General features: G+C 45.8%; 1 protein-coding gene across 2 annotated transcripts; it reads right to left on the reverse strand.

Annotated features, from left to right (window-relative positions):
* Positions 1–2,308: 2,308 nt before the first annotated feature.
* Positions 2,309–14,173, reverse strand: ANKRD54 (ankyrin repeat domain 54). Of its 2 annotated transcripts, XM_077339487.1 has the most exons (9): positions 13,860–14,173; positions 12,573–12,620; positions 11,072–11,170; positions 10,271–10,342; positions 8,751–8,798; positions 8,531–8,655; positions 7,138–7,245; positions 3,569–3,639; positions 2,309–2,520 (listed from the first exon to the last, which is right to left on the reverse strand). In XM_077339487.1, the coding sequence occupies exons 1-9, from the start codon at positions 14,092–14,094 to the stop codon at positions 2,493–2,495; spliced, it is 834 nt and encodes a 277-aa protein (XP_077195602.1). In that variant the 5' UTR covers positions 14,095–14,173; the 3' UTR covers positions 2,309–2,492. The 2 variants fall into 2 exon arrangements, with proteins under 2 accessions (XP_077195602.1, XP_077195603.1); XM_077339488.1 differs by having other exon boundaries at positions 2,309–3,639; positions 13,860–14,171.
* Between the last annotated feature and the right edge of the window lie 1,759 nt (positions 14,174–15,932).

Genomic DNA, 15,932 nt, shown 5'->3' on the forward strand with positions numbered 1-15,932 from the left:
GAAATATGTGGAGATTCTGGGGATAGAGCCAGGGAAGGGTGAAGTTTGGGAAAGGTATGGACCTCAGCATACTATAATGCCCTCCTAAGCATTGGTTTTCTCCAGGGGAACTGCTCTCTGTCTCCTGGAGATCAAATATAATAGTGGAAAATCTCCAGGTACCACTTGGAGATTGGCAATCTTATAATACACAGGTAACTGAGCCCCATGTAAGAATGGTGTAGTAACCTTGGCCACAAGAACACAAATAGCTAAGGGGATATATTGTCCTTCCCTGCTATAAAAGAAAAAGAAAACCTCATCAAAGCAGAACCATCCCCTCTGGTATTGTTTGTAGTGAAAAACTACTCTTCAATATTTATAGCTTGACACCTGCTCAGTATGGTCCCCATTAATCTATGCCTGGTCTTCCTTCTGGTAAGTACAAGAATTGGAGACTAACCATCAGATTTCAGAAGCTAAGCAGGGTTAGTATTCGGAGGGAAGGCCACCAAGGAAGTCCAGACAATAGCTAACTGCCTCTGAATGTCTCTTGCCTTGAAGCCAGCTGTGACTTGACAGCACCAAAACTAAAAGTCAAAAGTTCATTGTCACAATCTAAGGCTAGAATCCTTAGCAGCCGCCTTAAACCAATATTGGTTTGAAAGAACAACACTGCATCATCCACACAAAGAAAAACGAAAGCACTCCGGAGACCCATTTCGGGGGATAAAAGTTGGGATTAGATAAAATTGGACCTTATATCCAACTGTTGATATAAAAATCAAATAAAGTGGGGGCCAAACGACTAACATACAGCTCACTCTCTGTTTATTAGCTCCAAAGAAACAAAGGCTAAATCCAACCACCAATTTTCTTCACACAAATACCTCTTCAGAGGCATACGCTAGGAAAAATGCAATACTTTTTTTTTCTCCATTGATTTTCATTCTGTATGAGGTGGGTGAGGTGTATTTTTCATTACTGGTGGTAACTAATTTCAAACTTCGTGTGGGAATAAATGGTAGAGTTAAAGAAACATGGTGAAAATTAACAGATAATCAGTGGGCTGTTTCCCAAAGCTCCACTTCCGCTTCTAACCCAGACAGCCCCTGGGCCTTTCACATGGATGTGAAGTTGGTATTCATGATTCTTCGACCATTTGTTCGGAGGGCAGATGAGAACAACTGGTACCCTTAAAGCAGTGGTCCCCAACCCCCGGTCCGGGGTCCAGGACCGGTCTGTAGATCAGTCAGTACCGGGCCACGGCTCCTCCTCGACTTCCTCCCCGGCTGCTGCCTCGGGGGCTGCCCTGCCACTGGCCCACCTTTAATGCTCTCCAGTGGCCGCCATGGCTGGGACTCCCCCTCGGTGTGGCACTGCGCAGCTGCTGCTAGCAGCACCGCCGGCAGGAAAGCAAGTGGAGCAGGGGCTCAGGCGGCGGTGGCGACATCCCTCAGCGAAAGACTACTCCCTTGGGCCTCAGTAAAATTGTCAAGCATTGACCGGTCCCCGGTGATAAAAAGGTTGGAGACCACTGCCTTAAAGGATCTGATCTACACCACAGGCTTCCTCCTACATCAAACTATTTCAGCACCATTTCCCTACAAAATGGTCCCCGTTCCCCTGCTTTTAAACCATATCCATTCCTTTCAAAGGACATTCTTAGTGAATTGTGTGCACTGGGGGAAGGTGTGCCATCAGCTTCTCCATCCATATTGTGAAAGAAATTCTAGTAACCAAACATTATTTCTTAGAATTAACCAAAGCGGTGTGCATGGTCTCCAGACCATCAATGTTCTCCTTTGTACGTTGCTTGTTTCCCATCCCTCACAACCAAGGTTAAGAGTTCCTGACAATTTCTCTCTCCTCGGCAGTTTCCCCAAACTACAATGATTCATGTTTTTGCTTTCTGTGCACTAAACGGAATTAAATACAGAAATATGATTTAGTTAGACAGCAGTGCTGTTCCCCAGGTACAGTGCACATAAGCTGCTGTCAGTGAAGTAGCAGGGGGCAGCAAAGAGACATTGATTCCTTTTTGTAGATTCTTCAGTAACTCTATTAAGAAGCAGAAGTTCATAACAATGGGGTCTGGGCCACAAGTACACAACAAAGGCAGTCAGTTACATTTGGTCGATAGGACGCTTCAGCTCTTAAGCTCAAGGCAATGGAGACCCTGTCATCTTTCATTTTACCACCGATTGCTCAAGTGAAAAAGCTACTGAGTCCACATTCAGGCCCCAGGCAGAGATGAGTCGCTTAAACAAAATATAAAAGAGAGAAGGTAAAGCCAGAGAAGACGGCAAGGAGAATGTCTGAAGGCACCTTGAAATCAGCCACTGTTTTTATTGAAATCTACAATGGAAAAGTTCAAATAGCCTCCCGCCCTCCTTGCACATTGGCATGAAGTTCTTCGTATTCACAGTGATGGCTCCAGCAAGGTCAGAGTCAAGTTAGCCCAAAACTTTCTTCCCCTGAGTGTTCATGATTCTCTATCAAAGCTGCTTGAGTCATGAAAGCCAAAATGTAGACTTGTATCTAAAGATATGAATCCAGTTAAGCCTTCTCTGTCCTAAAATCGGCCTATTTAAAAACCAAAGGTCATAATATCTTACTAATCTTCAAGGTCCTAAACCAAGCTTGGAATGTCAGTGATGCAGGGAACACGACCAGTGATTCCTGAGAACCAGTTTGCTAAATATACCCATCCCCCCAATACACGCATGAGCAGGCTGAAGTCAAAACACAAGTGTTGTGAAGCAACTACATCCTTGAGGGTTTGTAGACTGCTCGGCTAGGTTGGCATGACTTCCAATCTGGCTTGAACATAACTTCCCACTCTGGTGCTATTATGCAACTAAACCATTCTTCTCCACAGACTAGCAAGCCAAAGAGCTCTTTCACCCTCGTGCTGCTAGCCTCCAACACGAACAGCAATATTGAGCAGGATTCTCCCGATACACCTCAGCTACTGATTCCTAGTTCCAAAGTACAGAAAGTAGGAGTGAGCGGCCAAGGGGCGTGAGATCCTGGGGGTGGGATGGGGTAAGTGTGTGTTAAACAGCCTTTTATATCTCAGTAGCAGGCACAGCAGACTTACTGGCCCCTCAGCCCTTTCACCACAAATTATGACCCCTGCGGGGAAAAGGCTGCCCACAAGGCGTAAAAGCACCTCCCACCATTTGTACAAATGTTCGGTGATCTATGTGCTTGACTACCAAAAAACATGACATTAGAGACAGGCTTGAGTGTGAGGGTGTTCCAGACAGCTGTCTCCCAGATGTGCTTGAAAGATAATGGATTTACCACTTGCAGGGCAGTTGCCTCTGAAAGGGCACAACATACCAAAAACATTTTGCCCCCCCCGCTGGTTGAAGCAGGAATGAGAAGTTCTGCTCCTCCTTCACAAGGTCAGAACTTCAACGTGAACCTCTCGCCCCAGAGGAAGCATCCAAGGCAGTGACGGCGCCATGCAGTCCAGGCCAAGCTCAGCACAGAGCCGAGAGGGAAAACAGGATTGGTAATTGGCAGCAGGGCAGTTCCAGCTTCCCCTTTCAGTCGAGAGAGCAATGAGAAAGCCCGTTACCTCTGCTCTATCTTCTGCTTCTGCAAGCTGAGGGAGGTGAAGCTGGCCAAGAGGTCAGTAACCTCATCCACCTGTCAGAGAAACAACGTAACACAGGAAGGAAGATGAGTGAAAAAGGAAACCTGCAGAAACTGAGAGGAAACACTAGGGTTTCTGGGGACCCAGCTATATGTAGCCACTGAGCACCAGAAGTACCGAACCTTGAACAGTGAGGTTTGGGGTGAGCATAGGATTGAATTAATACAATCAAACTGCTAAAGCAAGTGATATTTCTGCTATTCAAGGACTAAAGTGCTATATAAAATGTCCAATTGAACGGATGGTAAATGTTGGAAATGTCATGAAACAGGAGGATTTTATTTTCCACATGTGGCGGAATTGCAAATTCCATTTCATTGTATCTGAAGAAGTGTGCATACACACAAAAGCTTGTGCTTGAATCAGACTTTGTTCATCTTAAAGGTGCCACCAGACTGTTCTTCAGAAAGGAAGTCTGAATGAGTGTTACATTAAAAGCCGCACAATACAAACTTCAGAGACAAAACTCAGGACCAGCACAGCTTAACACAAACAAAATGTGTCAATTATCTCTAGTTCAATGGTCTGTGGATCAGAATGCTTTGTATGCAAATGTTCTGTTTCCTGCATGCATCTGAAATGCCTTCTTTTAGAACACCTTCAAGAGCCATTTCCTGTTCATTTTAATCTCGAGGGAAAGCAGAACTGCAGGCAATATGAGAAATCACTCCAGACAAGGAGTGAGTTTTAGTTGATCAACAATTGGGACTTAAGAAGCCCTCCTGTTCCAGACATGACTGAACTAGTTTGTAACTGGGCAGGGTGGGGAGAGGAAGTTTTCTATCAGAACTCTGCATATAAATGGAGGCTCAGGCTTTCTTTCTACCACATTTTAAGCAACTTTGGATGGGACATCAGTTGCAGCCTTTCCTTGAAAAAGCAAGATCTTGGGAGGTAATGCACTTTCAACACATAACTTCAGAAAACCATTCAAAATTTCAGATACTTCATAATGTGTCAGCCAAACTGTTAGAGGATATGGGCTGCAATACCCTGTAATTACATGAGTTGCCTAAGTCGTTGTGGCCTAAGCACAATTAAAAGTGCCTCTTGCCCATCATCAAAGATCTTTAACAGAGGCCTCCTTATAGGATTCTACTCTCAAAGATAAGGTGATTGATAATCAGCAGCAGGATCTTTTCTGTGTGGCCCCTGGTCTGTGGAATGCCACAGTACTTATTTATTTATTATTTATTTAGAGATTTAAACACTGCCCCTCTCGGACATGCCATCTTGGGGAGGTTTACAGACGGTAAAACACACTAAAAAGTAGTATATTCCGCATATAAAACAACATAAAATCAGGTTAAAATTTAGAACCACAATTAAACATAGCAGCATCAGCTCAGATTACTGGATTTGATTAATTATAGCCTCCTGCCAGGTGTTGGGTACTAGGAGGTGTTGCAAGAGGAAAGGAGATCAGGAGAGGCAATTGTCGATGGCAGCCAACATCCAGTTAAATCAGTCATCGACCATCTCATCTAATGAGCTGCTGTGGGGCTTTGGGTCCGACAGAGCATTCAGAATCCCTCTGGATCTATAAGACTCTGTGGATGGACAAAAATGCCTTGGGGGAGGATGGAAATCCATAGGCCTTCAGGGCATAGAGGTCTGACCCTGGCACTGCATTTACTGCTATCAGATTCACCTCTATCCCAAATTGCAAGAGCCCCAGTATGACCATGGATGCCACCAGATCTGGGCCTGATCCAGAGGACGGACTCTTTGTGTGGACACAGAAGTCCCACCATATAATAAGTCTGAGGTCCTTCAGAGCACACTCAGTCACTGCCTCTAGTAGGCTCAACAGGGCCTCTGCTGGTGCATTCAGCGGGTGGTACACCAGCCAGACAACCAAGCTCCCGACCAGATTCCAGCCCAGGCCAACACACTCAGTTTCTGGGATCATTGGTGCTGGGAGCCGTGCGGCTACTAGCACCCTAACCTGTCCTCAGAACATTTGGCTACAGTGATCCATGCAACGGTCACTTCCAAGCTAGACTACTGTAACTCACTGTACGTGGGCCTTCCCTGGGATTTTATCTGGAAACTGCAGCTGGTACAAAATGAGGCTGCGAGAGTCCTCACTAGTACACCTTGGAGGACCCACATCCAGCCGGTGCTATGACATCTACACTGGTGCTAGTCTGCCTCCTGGTCAAGTTCAAGGTACTGATTTTAACCTTTAAGGCTCTACACAGCCTGGATCCTGCTTATCTGCAGGACCACTTATCTGTCTATGCCCCTTGCAGGGATCCTCGCTCTGCAAGTATGAACCTACTGGCTGCTCCGGTCCCCCGAGACATCCACCTGGCCTCAGCCTGGTGGAATGAGCTCCAGGAAGAGCTAGGGCCCTGTCGGAATTGTCAGATTTCTGCAGGGCCTGTAAGACGGAGCTCTTCTGCCAGGCATATGGCTGAGGCCTGTACGGGGTCCCGGAGTTACAATCAATGGATCCCCAATGTGTGTGTCAGGTCAGAGCCCTCGCTCCCAGGTAAAGAGTTTTTGACCCATGTGCTGAACATGGTGGGAGGTGGAGTTTTTTGGGAATTCCTATCAACTGCTATTGTGTTAATTGTTAATTGTATTAAGGGGTGTTTTTATGGGGTTAACTGTGTTTTTATCATTTTATTGTAAACCGTTGCAAGTCAACTGAGAGCAGTGGTATAGAAATAAAAAATAAATAAATAAAGGAGAAATCCTCCCGAACCAGGATAGCCACCTCCCAGCCCATGGTCCATGATTGATGTAGAACAGAGAAACCTGAGGGAGTAAGCTCCTTGAGGGTGACCGTTTCACCCTCTTTTACCCATATTTCCATTACGGACACCATGTCCACCCTTTGGTCTACCAAACACAATTGTACAGTTGAGGTATTGTTATTGATGGACCTGGTGTTGCACAATATCAATGGTGGAAGTGAGCTGCAACCCGTAGCCTCATCCCCTGCACTTCCAGGAATGGGACGGAGGTTAGAAAGGCAGCAAGCCTGTCCGTATTTCAGACAGCTCCAGGAAGCCCAGAGCTCCCTGTAGTTTGGATGTATATATCTTGCTGTCTTTTCACTGTCCTACTTCCTCCCACTACCATATCTGCAGTTGTCCCAGATGCATAAGATCCTTAGCCCCTTCAGGGTCCCATTAAGCCCCACCCCATTTCCTAGCCTCAGGATGTCATTATCTTCAGCTGTTCAACCAACTAATACGCCAATGAATAGTCAATTATCAATTGGGCAGTTTTACCAGTAATTAATTCCCTCTAGTTTCCTGACAAAGAATTGGTTAAGCTCTAGGTATCAGATGAAATTGTTATTTATGTGTTTTTCTGAGCTGTGTGTGAATATGTTGCTTGAAGATTTCTCTCCCCTTATTTGGGAGGCTGGGGAAAATCTCTTTTAACTGCTATTTTACTCAGCTGTTATTCTGACCATTGATACTTTATTGGCTGTTTTTGATTGATTTAAATTTTTTAGCTGTGTTAATACAGACCTGTTCTTTTGTGCTAGTCATCTGTAGCCTGGTGCAAAGATTATCCAGTTGTTTCTGCTGTTCATGGCGACCAAGGCGTTTAAGGTACTCCCGCAACATCTGGATTATCTGAAAGAAGTAACATGGGAGAAAGGAGGCTTTACTGCACAAAACAGAAAAGGTTAGGCTTCTGGCTAGAAGACATTAGATGAAATTCAGCTGCAGACTGACTAAAAGCTTTGAACAGCCTCTGGAGCAAACAGGAAACCTATCGACACATCAGTAAATATGCTCCAAGGCATGGAACAAGAGTTGTCCTACTAATGGGGATGAATACCTCTTTTTTCCATCACACCAATACATGAGAACCAAATATTATTTTCCATAGCAACATAATACTTTGTAATAGCTGCAATCAGTTCCCTTCACTAAATTATATTCAAGTTAATTCTAACAGTAGCAGGAGCAGATCTTCCTCAGGGAAGGTCTTACAAGAGCCACTGCAATCCCATACTTAAAATCTCTAGATTTCTCAACTTCCATGAGAACAAAGTCCAAATGTTAAAAGAAAATGTATACAATTTTTACAATGTTAGGTGAACAGCTGCATTAGTCTGTCATAGCAGAACAAAATTAGAGTCTGGTAGCATCTTAAAGACCAACAACATAGGCTTTCATGATCCAAAGTTCCATTCATCAGATACAAAAGAGAATGAAGATCCCTCAGCCCTTACATCCAAGTCTGAAGGTAGAAAGGGTGTTGCAAAGAAGGGCCAACTAGAGTTAACAGGCAGCAGTACAATACAAAAATCAGTGCCTGTAATGGGATTTTCGTGTTGTTTATTATTGTAGCCAATGGATTTTTATTGGCTGGATTTGAGCTCGGACACTCAGGGGGGGCGAGACACTCCACCCCCAGCCAGTTTCCGAAATATTAAGAGGAAACCATGTGGCCAGTGATAGGCTTGGAGAGGATGGGGAGGGGAGGGGGCCTGGGTGGGCATGTTCACAATTATGCTTCCCAACCATATACTGCATGATCATACCACTTCTGGGGTTTCTCAAAGCCTGAAGAATGTTTCAGGAGTTTCTCAACAGTAAAGAAGTTGAGAAAAGCTTCCCTAGATGAACAAACAACTTTTTCTTAATATCTGAAAAGCTCCCTTAACTACATAGGTCTTCAATTTTGATTCAACAAGACTATTTTTTGAACCTTTCAGGTTATTCCAGGGCACTTACACTGTGTTCCTTTCCTACCATCATTCTCTATAGAAATGAAGATATTCCATTTCACTGATCTTCATCAAATCGACTCATATTTAAACGTACTCTTCCATTCCCTTCTAAAATGCACAAAGTAATGCAAACCGTGACCCACCCTGCAGCCTCCCTGGGGACAGGAGCTTCTTTTTACCTGCTTTACTTCGAGACGAACTGCTTCAAGGCTCTGCGAAAAGCCTTCCTGCAAGATATTGAGCTTTGACTTGGCCAGGTGCAGTGGAGTCCTGCCAGCTCTATCCACAGCATCTACTCGAGCACCTGGCAAGATGCACATACAGAAGCAGAAAGTTACATTCCAGAAGAATATGCCAAGGAAAAGGGCAGCTTTATAATTTGTCAAGAGGGAAAATTACCTCCATGGAGCAGGATGGTAATGACAGGAACATGATTTGTGCAGGCAGCTGGGGAGGGAAAACAGAAGACACAACTAAGCTTTGCTATACAGGTATATACTAAAGACAAACTCTGTCTTATCACCACAAAATTTGAGTCCAATAGCACCTTTAAGACCAACAAAGATTTATTCAAGGATTTTGTTGTGATACTTCAGACCAACATGGCTACCCACTTCGATCGGTCTTATCAAGGTAGCCTACTTCCTACAAGGTATACTTGTGAAGATACTGATGTAGTATATTAGCCAAGGTGCAAGATGGTTAAAAACTGCAGTTCAGCCACAAGTCACAAGGGAGTCCTAGGCAAGCCACTGTTCTCTCAGCCTCTCCTTTTTCTATAAGGGGCTAAACATACCGGCTTGCAAGCTACTGTAAAAGTTCAAGAGATGCAGGAACATTTGAAATATGACATGAAATAACAGTACTGCTGCTACAGCTAGGAAATCTAGAACTGTGTATCAGTCCATATTTCAGGTGCAGGATAAATAATGAAGGAAATATATTTGCTTCGTTTCATGACCACACAAAGCTGATCTGTTTAATGAGACTTTAGAGATTTTATTCGGTTCAGCCTGATGAAGGGAATAAGGTAAGAAGGCTTGTGCGGAACAAAGCATTGAGCTGGTAGGTCTGCCCATACCCTCTCTCATTTCTGAGTTTTAAAGCACATACCACGATCAGTTTCATATTTTTTCTCTTTATGATAAAAAACATATATATTTCTAAATAAAAAGGTAAAGGTATCCCCTGTGCAAGCACCGGGTCATGTCTGACCCTTGGGGTGACGCCCTCTAGCATTTTCATGGCAGACTCAATACAGGGTGGTTTGCCAGTGCCTTCCCCAGTCATTACCGTTTACCCCCCAGCAAGCTGGGTACTCATTTTACCGACCTCGGAAGGATGGAAGGCTGAGTCTACCTTGAGCCGGTTGCTGGGATTGAACTCCCAGCCTCATGGGCAGAGCTTTCAGACTGCATGTCTGCTGCATTACCACTCTGCGCCACAAGAGGCTCATATATTTCTAAATAGTACATTATTATTGTGCCTTCCTCCAAGAGGCTCAGGGAGGCATATGTGGTTCTCCTTTCTTCATTTTATTCTCAAAGCCACCATCCTGTGAGGTGGCTAGAGTAAGGCTACCCAGTGAGCTTCACAGCAGAGTGAAGATTTGAATCACCGTCTCCCAGATTCTGGCATTCTAACAATATCATACTGATTTAACAAAACTTGGCAGTTTCAGGATTCTGACCAAGTCACCAGGTTCTGCTCAGAACAATTTAAGTCTCACTCAGGGTGGCTTCAAATTCTTTTGGACAAAGTGACTTTTGTCAGCTCTGTCTTTACGATACTCATGAAGATCCAGAATATGCCCTGGTAATTCTCAAGTGCTGCAAGGATGGCAAAGGGAGAAAAAAGATAGGCAAAAAAAAAGAGTCTAAGCTGGAGAAAGTACTTGATAGCATGTCGCTGAGACTTACCCAAATGCAGGGGTGTGTTTCCTAGACCATCTCGCTGGTTTGGGTTAGCTCCATGGTCCAAAAGTAACTGCACTAAAACACAAAAACAAGCTTAAGTTGACCCTGAATGTTAGGCACAGAATCACCACATATTCTTCCTAAATGCCATTCAAATTCTTGCTGGCCGAGACTCACTGCATGTGGTAGTAACTGGGGTCCAGAGAGGTAAGTACTCTCATTGTAACTTAACTGCCAGGCGGGAGGGGGGGAGTGGCATAGGCCTGTTCCAGGCATCAGGGAGGGGGGAGGGGGGAGGTGACAAGAGTAGCATAGGCATGCCTGTTCCTGCAGGCTCTCTTTGGTAAAGAAAAGCAACTGGTAGCCAGTTCAGAGTGCAGGTATAGTTCTGTTCACAAATCATCTGAAAATATGTCCGTGCTGTCACTTCCTGTACTGTGGGAGTGGCTGGGTGATGTAACACCTGGCAAGAATGTCTGGGTGATGTCATGTCTGGTGACATGCGACTTCCAGAGGTGTGGCAGGAAAGTGTGGCCTGCTGACATCATTTCTGGGGTTTCTCAAAGCGTGAGGAATGTTTTAGAATATTCTCAATGGTAAAAAGGTTGAGAAAGACTGGCCTAAGGTCTACACTTTTCCTTTAGCAATAGGCGTCCCCTGTGAAATCTAGGATGTTTACAGGGTAGCTCTCTGCACAAAGCAGCTTCTCCTTTGAAGGAGAGCACCCATGAAGAAGGAAAAGAAATGATCAGCAATCCCTCTCCAAAAAAGAGGCACAGAAACTGACACACCCAGGTCACTCACCAATGTGGTCATTGCCATTGCAGGAAGCGAAGTGCAGCGCTGTCCGGCCTTTGTCATCAGCAGCACAGGGGTCAGCCCCATCTTCCAGAAGCTGCTGCACTGTAGCCACCGAGGCAGAAAAGACAAGTCAGTGTGTGAAATAAAGTCGAGGGGACATTCTTTTAGTGCAGACTATGTTAAGTCCAAACTGCAATTCAAGGTGCAGTGAACTGTGGGTCATATTGTCCAAAAAGATGCTTGGTGCTGATCATGCATAATCAAGTATTCTTCAGCAGTAACTTCTGGCAAATTATTATTTCAAATATGGAAAGAGAATGAAAAAAACCCGATGGTGGTAGTGAAGGAATATATATCATTACATACTATGACCAAGACAACTGATGCTTCAAATGGCCCTTCAGAAGGAGACACCAAGAAAACACATTTTTTTTCTGAATGCAAATTCTTTATAAGTATCTTTAACTTAATCCTATATATCTCTGTACTACTGCTATACAACCCTATGCATTTTGTCCTCTTACTGCTGTTTGCAGATGAATTTCACATTCCTTCCAAAGTCCAAATATATCTCAGTCTCGTGGCTCACTTACAGTGGGCACAATCCAGACGAACAGCTATTTTCAGCAGAGATTTCAGTGAAGTCTCCTAAACAACTAAAACTAGTGGAGCCACAGAGCATTCAGTACACACAGACTTACAATTTGTTTCTGGATTAAAATGGCTGACTGAAGTGTAAAACTTGTTTTTTACAGTGTCCTAAAGACCACTTGCTTCTCTATGAACCTGCCCATCAACTAAAATCTGTATCAGAGGAGCTTCTTGGACAGGAGACCTTTTTCAATGCTGATGGCCCAGTTATGGCAATCACTCCCTGAAGATATTTTATTTACTTCAATGCTAACTCTCCAAATGTCCATTCCATTCACCTGTTCTCTTAATAATACGTAAAAGTTGACAATGATAGTTTCTGAGCTATTTATAGCACTTTATTGCTATTTTCACCTGATGTTCTAGCTTTTCTTGTTCTAAGCCACCTTCATAAACAGGTTAATATTTTTAGCAAAACAGTGAAACAGAAATTCATAAATAAAGGAGAACTCTAAAACCCCGCTGTATTGCAGCACACTGGGACACACTGAGTGCAAGTGAAAAAATTGTTTGCAGTGCAATGCTCAGAGGAGTTAAACCCCTCTAAGCACTCTGACTTTCATGGAGGGGGTATTGCTACTTGATATTGCACTGTTGGTGTCCTGACACTTCCATAGGCCTTCTAATTTCTTTGAAGACATTACCAAAGTTTTTTCTACACTCCTCCTCTTTAAGTATCTGACCAATATGCTAAATGCTGAAACCAAAACCTACAATTATCAGTGTAACTTTTGCCATGCCATAAGCCAGTTTTTTCCTGCTTACCTTATTTTCAGGCTGTGAGAAAAAACATTACCCAATAACACTTGCAGAGACAGCCACGCTGAAACATACTGAAACAATGTGGTCTTACCTGTTTCTAAATCGTTAGCATTGGCGGCTTCCCTCAAACGTTTCAAAGCTGTGAGGGGAAAGAGATAAGGTTTTGGGGGGATTTTTGTAATGGGGGGGGGAAAGGAAACAAGAACCGTTGTATTCTCCTGCCCACTAGGTTCAGAATTTGCTAAACATATGCTTATGTTTCTCATTTGCTGTGCCCTGTCCACCGCCTCCTCCCAGTAACGTATTTTGACTTTTTTTGAGCAGTTGATAATACAGTGTTTTGTACTCAGGAAAAGGAGATTGTTCCCCTAGTGCAATCACTGTCACTACAGCACAGGGCTCAACAAGCCTCATGTACATTTCCGGTTTTGAGATCTTTCTCTTTGAAAAAAAAATTCTGAGGCAGTAATGTTTCCCCAAAGTACAAGAGCAAGAGCACTCCTTAGACTTAAAAAAAATCTTTTCAAGAACCCGCAAACAACAGCAACACTAGCCTCAGCCTCCCACTTCCCCAATATCCCGTCCTGCTACTTATTAAAGCGGAGAAAGAAAACAGGCCGTTCTTCGGTGTTTCTCCTTTGCTGCCCCCAAAGGGCACTTGTCCCTGTCAACTGTTCATGCTATCAGGACACCTACAAAGTCACAGTCGTAGTCTTAGTGATCATCCTCACTCATACAAGTGGGCCAGGGAATAAATAACTGCACATCTGCGGAAACGAAGCTGACTGTAAGGTTGTCCAGGTCATGTTTAGATCCACTGAATGCACTTCAGACATCTCGTCTCTTATACTACTCATAATCTGAGCAGCTACCATACAAGCTTTGCAGCAGGAAACAGAACGAAGATCCCACTCTCTAACAGTGCAAGGCCAGGGTAGTTCCCCCACTCCCACACACACACACATATTGTTACTGGTATTGCCCTGGGGAGCTCCAGGCAGCGGTCTCTTGCCTGCTGTTCTGCACACTGATTCAAACGTAAGACCCAGTACCTTCAGACTTAGGCCCGGGTTCATGTGCAAAGGGGCATCACTACTGTCTCACAATCACAAGCTTCCCGCCGCACCACATTGCCCCTCGTTAATCCGGAGCAGAGAGTTGAGCTATTCATTGCCCGTGCACATGTAACCCTGAGTTGTGCCGTGAAAAGGACCCCCCCCCCCCCACCCACCCTCCACCCGCATTAGCAAGCCAATGCTCACTCGGAAGGCCGTCCCACTCAGCTTGGCGGGGCTTCCTCCGTGCTGCCTCCCGCGCCCCACGCCCCTCGGGGCTGACAGCTGCCTCCCCGCTCGCTCGCTCCCTGCCTGGCCCTCACCGTGGATCTCCTTGCCCAGAGGCCCCCCCTTGAGGTGCAGCCGGGCGGCCCTGCGGCGGCGGTGGTGGGTGGGCATCTTGCACACGCGGCGCTCCCGCTGCCAGGGCAGCTGCAGGAAGCTCAGCGAGGCGGCCGCGGGGGCCTCCGGCGGGACGGCCCGCAGCGCGGCTCCCAGGCCGGCCAGGGAGAACATGTCGGCGGCCGGGCTCGAGGCTCCAGCGCCTCCCTCCGCCATGGCGGCCGCGGACCCCGCCGGGCCCCAGATCCCCGGGCCCGGAGGAGAGGCGTCACCATAGGAACGACGGGGCGGGCCCGGTGGGAGCGGCAGCTGCCGGAGCCACTCAGAGGCCGTCGAGCAAGGCACGTCAGAAAAGGGGTGGAGGGCTGAGCAGCCAGGGCGGCGGGAGCCTCCGAGGGCGGGGCCGCACAGGCTGGGCGGAAAACCAAACGCTGCGGGCTGATTGTGGCGCTTGGGAATCCCTCTTCATGCCCGGAGTCATTAAATTGCGACATTCCCTGCGGGTAGCGAGGGCAGCGAGCGCCCATGGCCTTAGAAGAGGGGTTGGTTCGGGCAGGATAGGCCTCTCCATGGCTACCGGCGGTGGTCATGAAAAGGAGTCTCCCTGGGGTAGTCAAATTGTGGCCCTCCAGATGTCCATGGACTACAATTCCCATGAGCCCCTGCCAGCATCTGGAGGGCCGCAGCCTCTATCTTCGTGACCTTTGGTTGGCGGTTGGGTGAAACAGGATGCTGGACTTGGTGGAACCTTGGTTTGATTCAATAGGGCTTGTCTTCAGGGGTAGTCAAACTGCAGCCCTCCAGATGTCCATGGATTACAATTCCCATGAGCCCCTGCCGGCGTTCTGCATCATACCCTCTCCCAGCAAACAGGCGTAGCTGGGCTAGTGATAACACAGGAAGGAAGATGAAGTGCACAGTGCACACACAAATATAGAAGACGACATGATTGCAAGGTGTTGTGCACAAGCGAGTGATAAGGGCTAAAACAGTGGTTCTCAACCTTCCTAATGCCACGACCCTTTAAAACAGTTTCTCATGTTGTGGTGACCCCAACCATAAAATTATGCAAATGTTCTTTCACAGAAATTAAACTGAAACTAACCAATGGTGCGAAGATCCATTGTTCATGATTGTATATACATTGTTTTCCCCCCAGGGTTTCTCTGTTCAGTTCTGCCTCTTGTCCCACCATGCTGATCTCTTTTCCACTGCTCCATACAGACGAACGCTCTATCTCGATCTACCCTGCAAGTCTGTTGTGTGGCACCAGCAGGAGAAGAAGCAGCAGTGGTGATGCCCCCTAGGCAAGATGCTTGCCCTGCCGTGACCCCTGTAAAAGGGTCGTTGGACCCCCAAAGGGGTCCTGACCCCCAGGTTGAGAACCACTGTGCTAAAATAAAGAAGAGTCTTTGTTGCTGTTGCTGTCATCCATTCAGTCTGTCTGACTCCCATGGCACAGCTGCCCCGCTCCCGCACAAGCTATGCAGTGTTCTGGCTGGTGTCCACCCCTATCATGTCCAACCACCATGCTGTTTGTCGGCCTGGTTTCCTTTTACTTTTGACCAATCCTAGCCTAATTGCTTTCTCCATGGAGTTGGATCGCATGATATGGCCAAAGTAAATGAGCCTGTGTTGTGATTTTGCCTACCAATGATATATCACACTTTGTGTGTTGTAGTATCTCCTCGTTTGTGACTTTTGCTGCCCATGGAACTTGGATGGCATAAGCTATCATGAGCTAGAGATGCCTCTGCAGGAATAAAGGCAACGATTCACCTTCTGCTAATATATCATTTGCCCAAACGACAGAAACCAGAAAATCTAACAGAGATATGGCCTTTAGTTTAAATTAAGGCTTTTTGGAACCAACAGAATTACCCTGTCCCTAAACCCATTGAAGTCAATAGGTTTAAAAGGGGGATAAACACAGTAATGAGAACAAAAAATCTTGCACAGTATAATAAGATGGCTACCCCGCATTCAAGAATGAAGAACGTTATTATTTAAACACAGCCTACCACTGGCAGTTTTTGTAAATTTTAAAATAATGC

The sequence above is a fragment of the Paroedura picta genome, chromosome 5 (assembly GCF_049243985.1).
Source record: "Paroedura picta isolate Pp20150507F chromosome 5, Ppicta_v3.0, whole genome shotgun sequence".
Lineage (NCBI taxonomy): Eukaryota > Metazoa > Chordata > Lepidosauria > Squamata > Gekkonidae > Paroedura > Paroedura picta.

Bases quoted from the DNA above. Each gene is read 5' to 3' on its own strand.
- ANKRD54 (XM_077339487.1), bottom strand. From the start codon at position 14,094: ATGGCGGAGGGAGGCGCTGGAGCCTCGAGCCCGGCCGCCGACATGTTC. The intron at 7,246-8,530 runs GTAAAAAGAAGC...TACTTCTTTCAG, and splicing joins TTCGTCTCGAAGTAAAGCAG to ATAATCCAGATGTTGCGGGA. The intron at 3,640-7,137 runs GTCTGTATTAAC...TTTCTCTGACAG, and splicing joins TGACTAGCACAAAAGAACAG to GTGGATGAGGTTACTGACCT.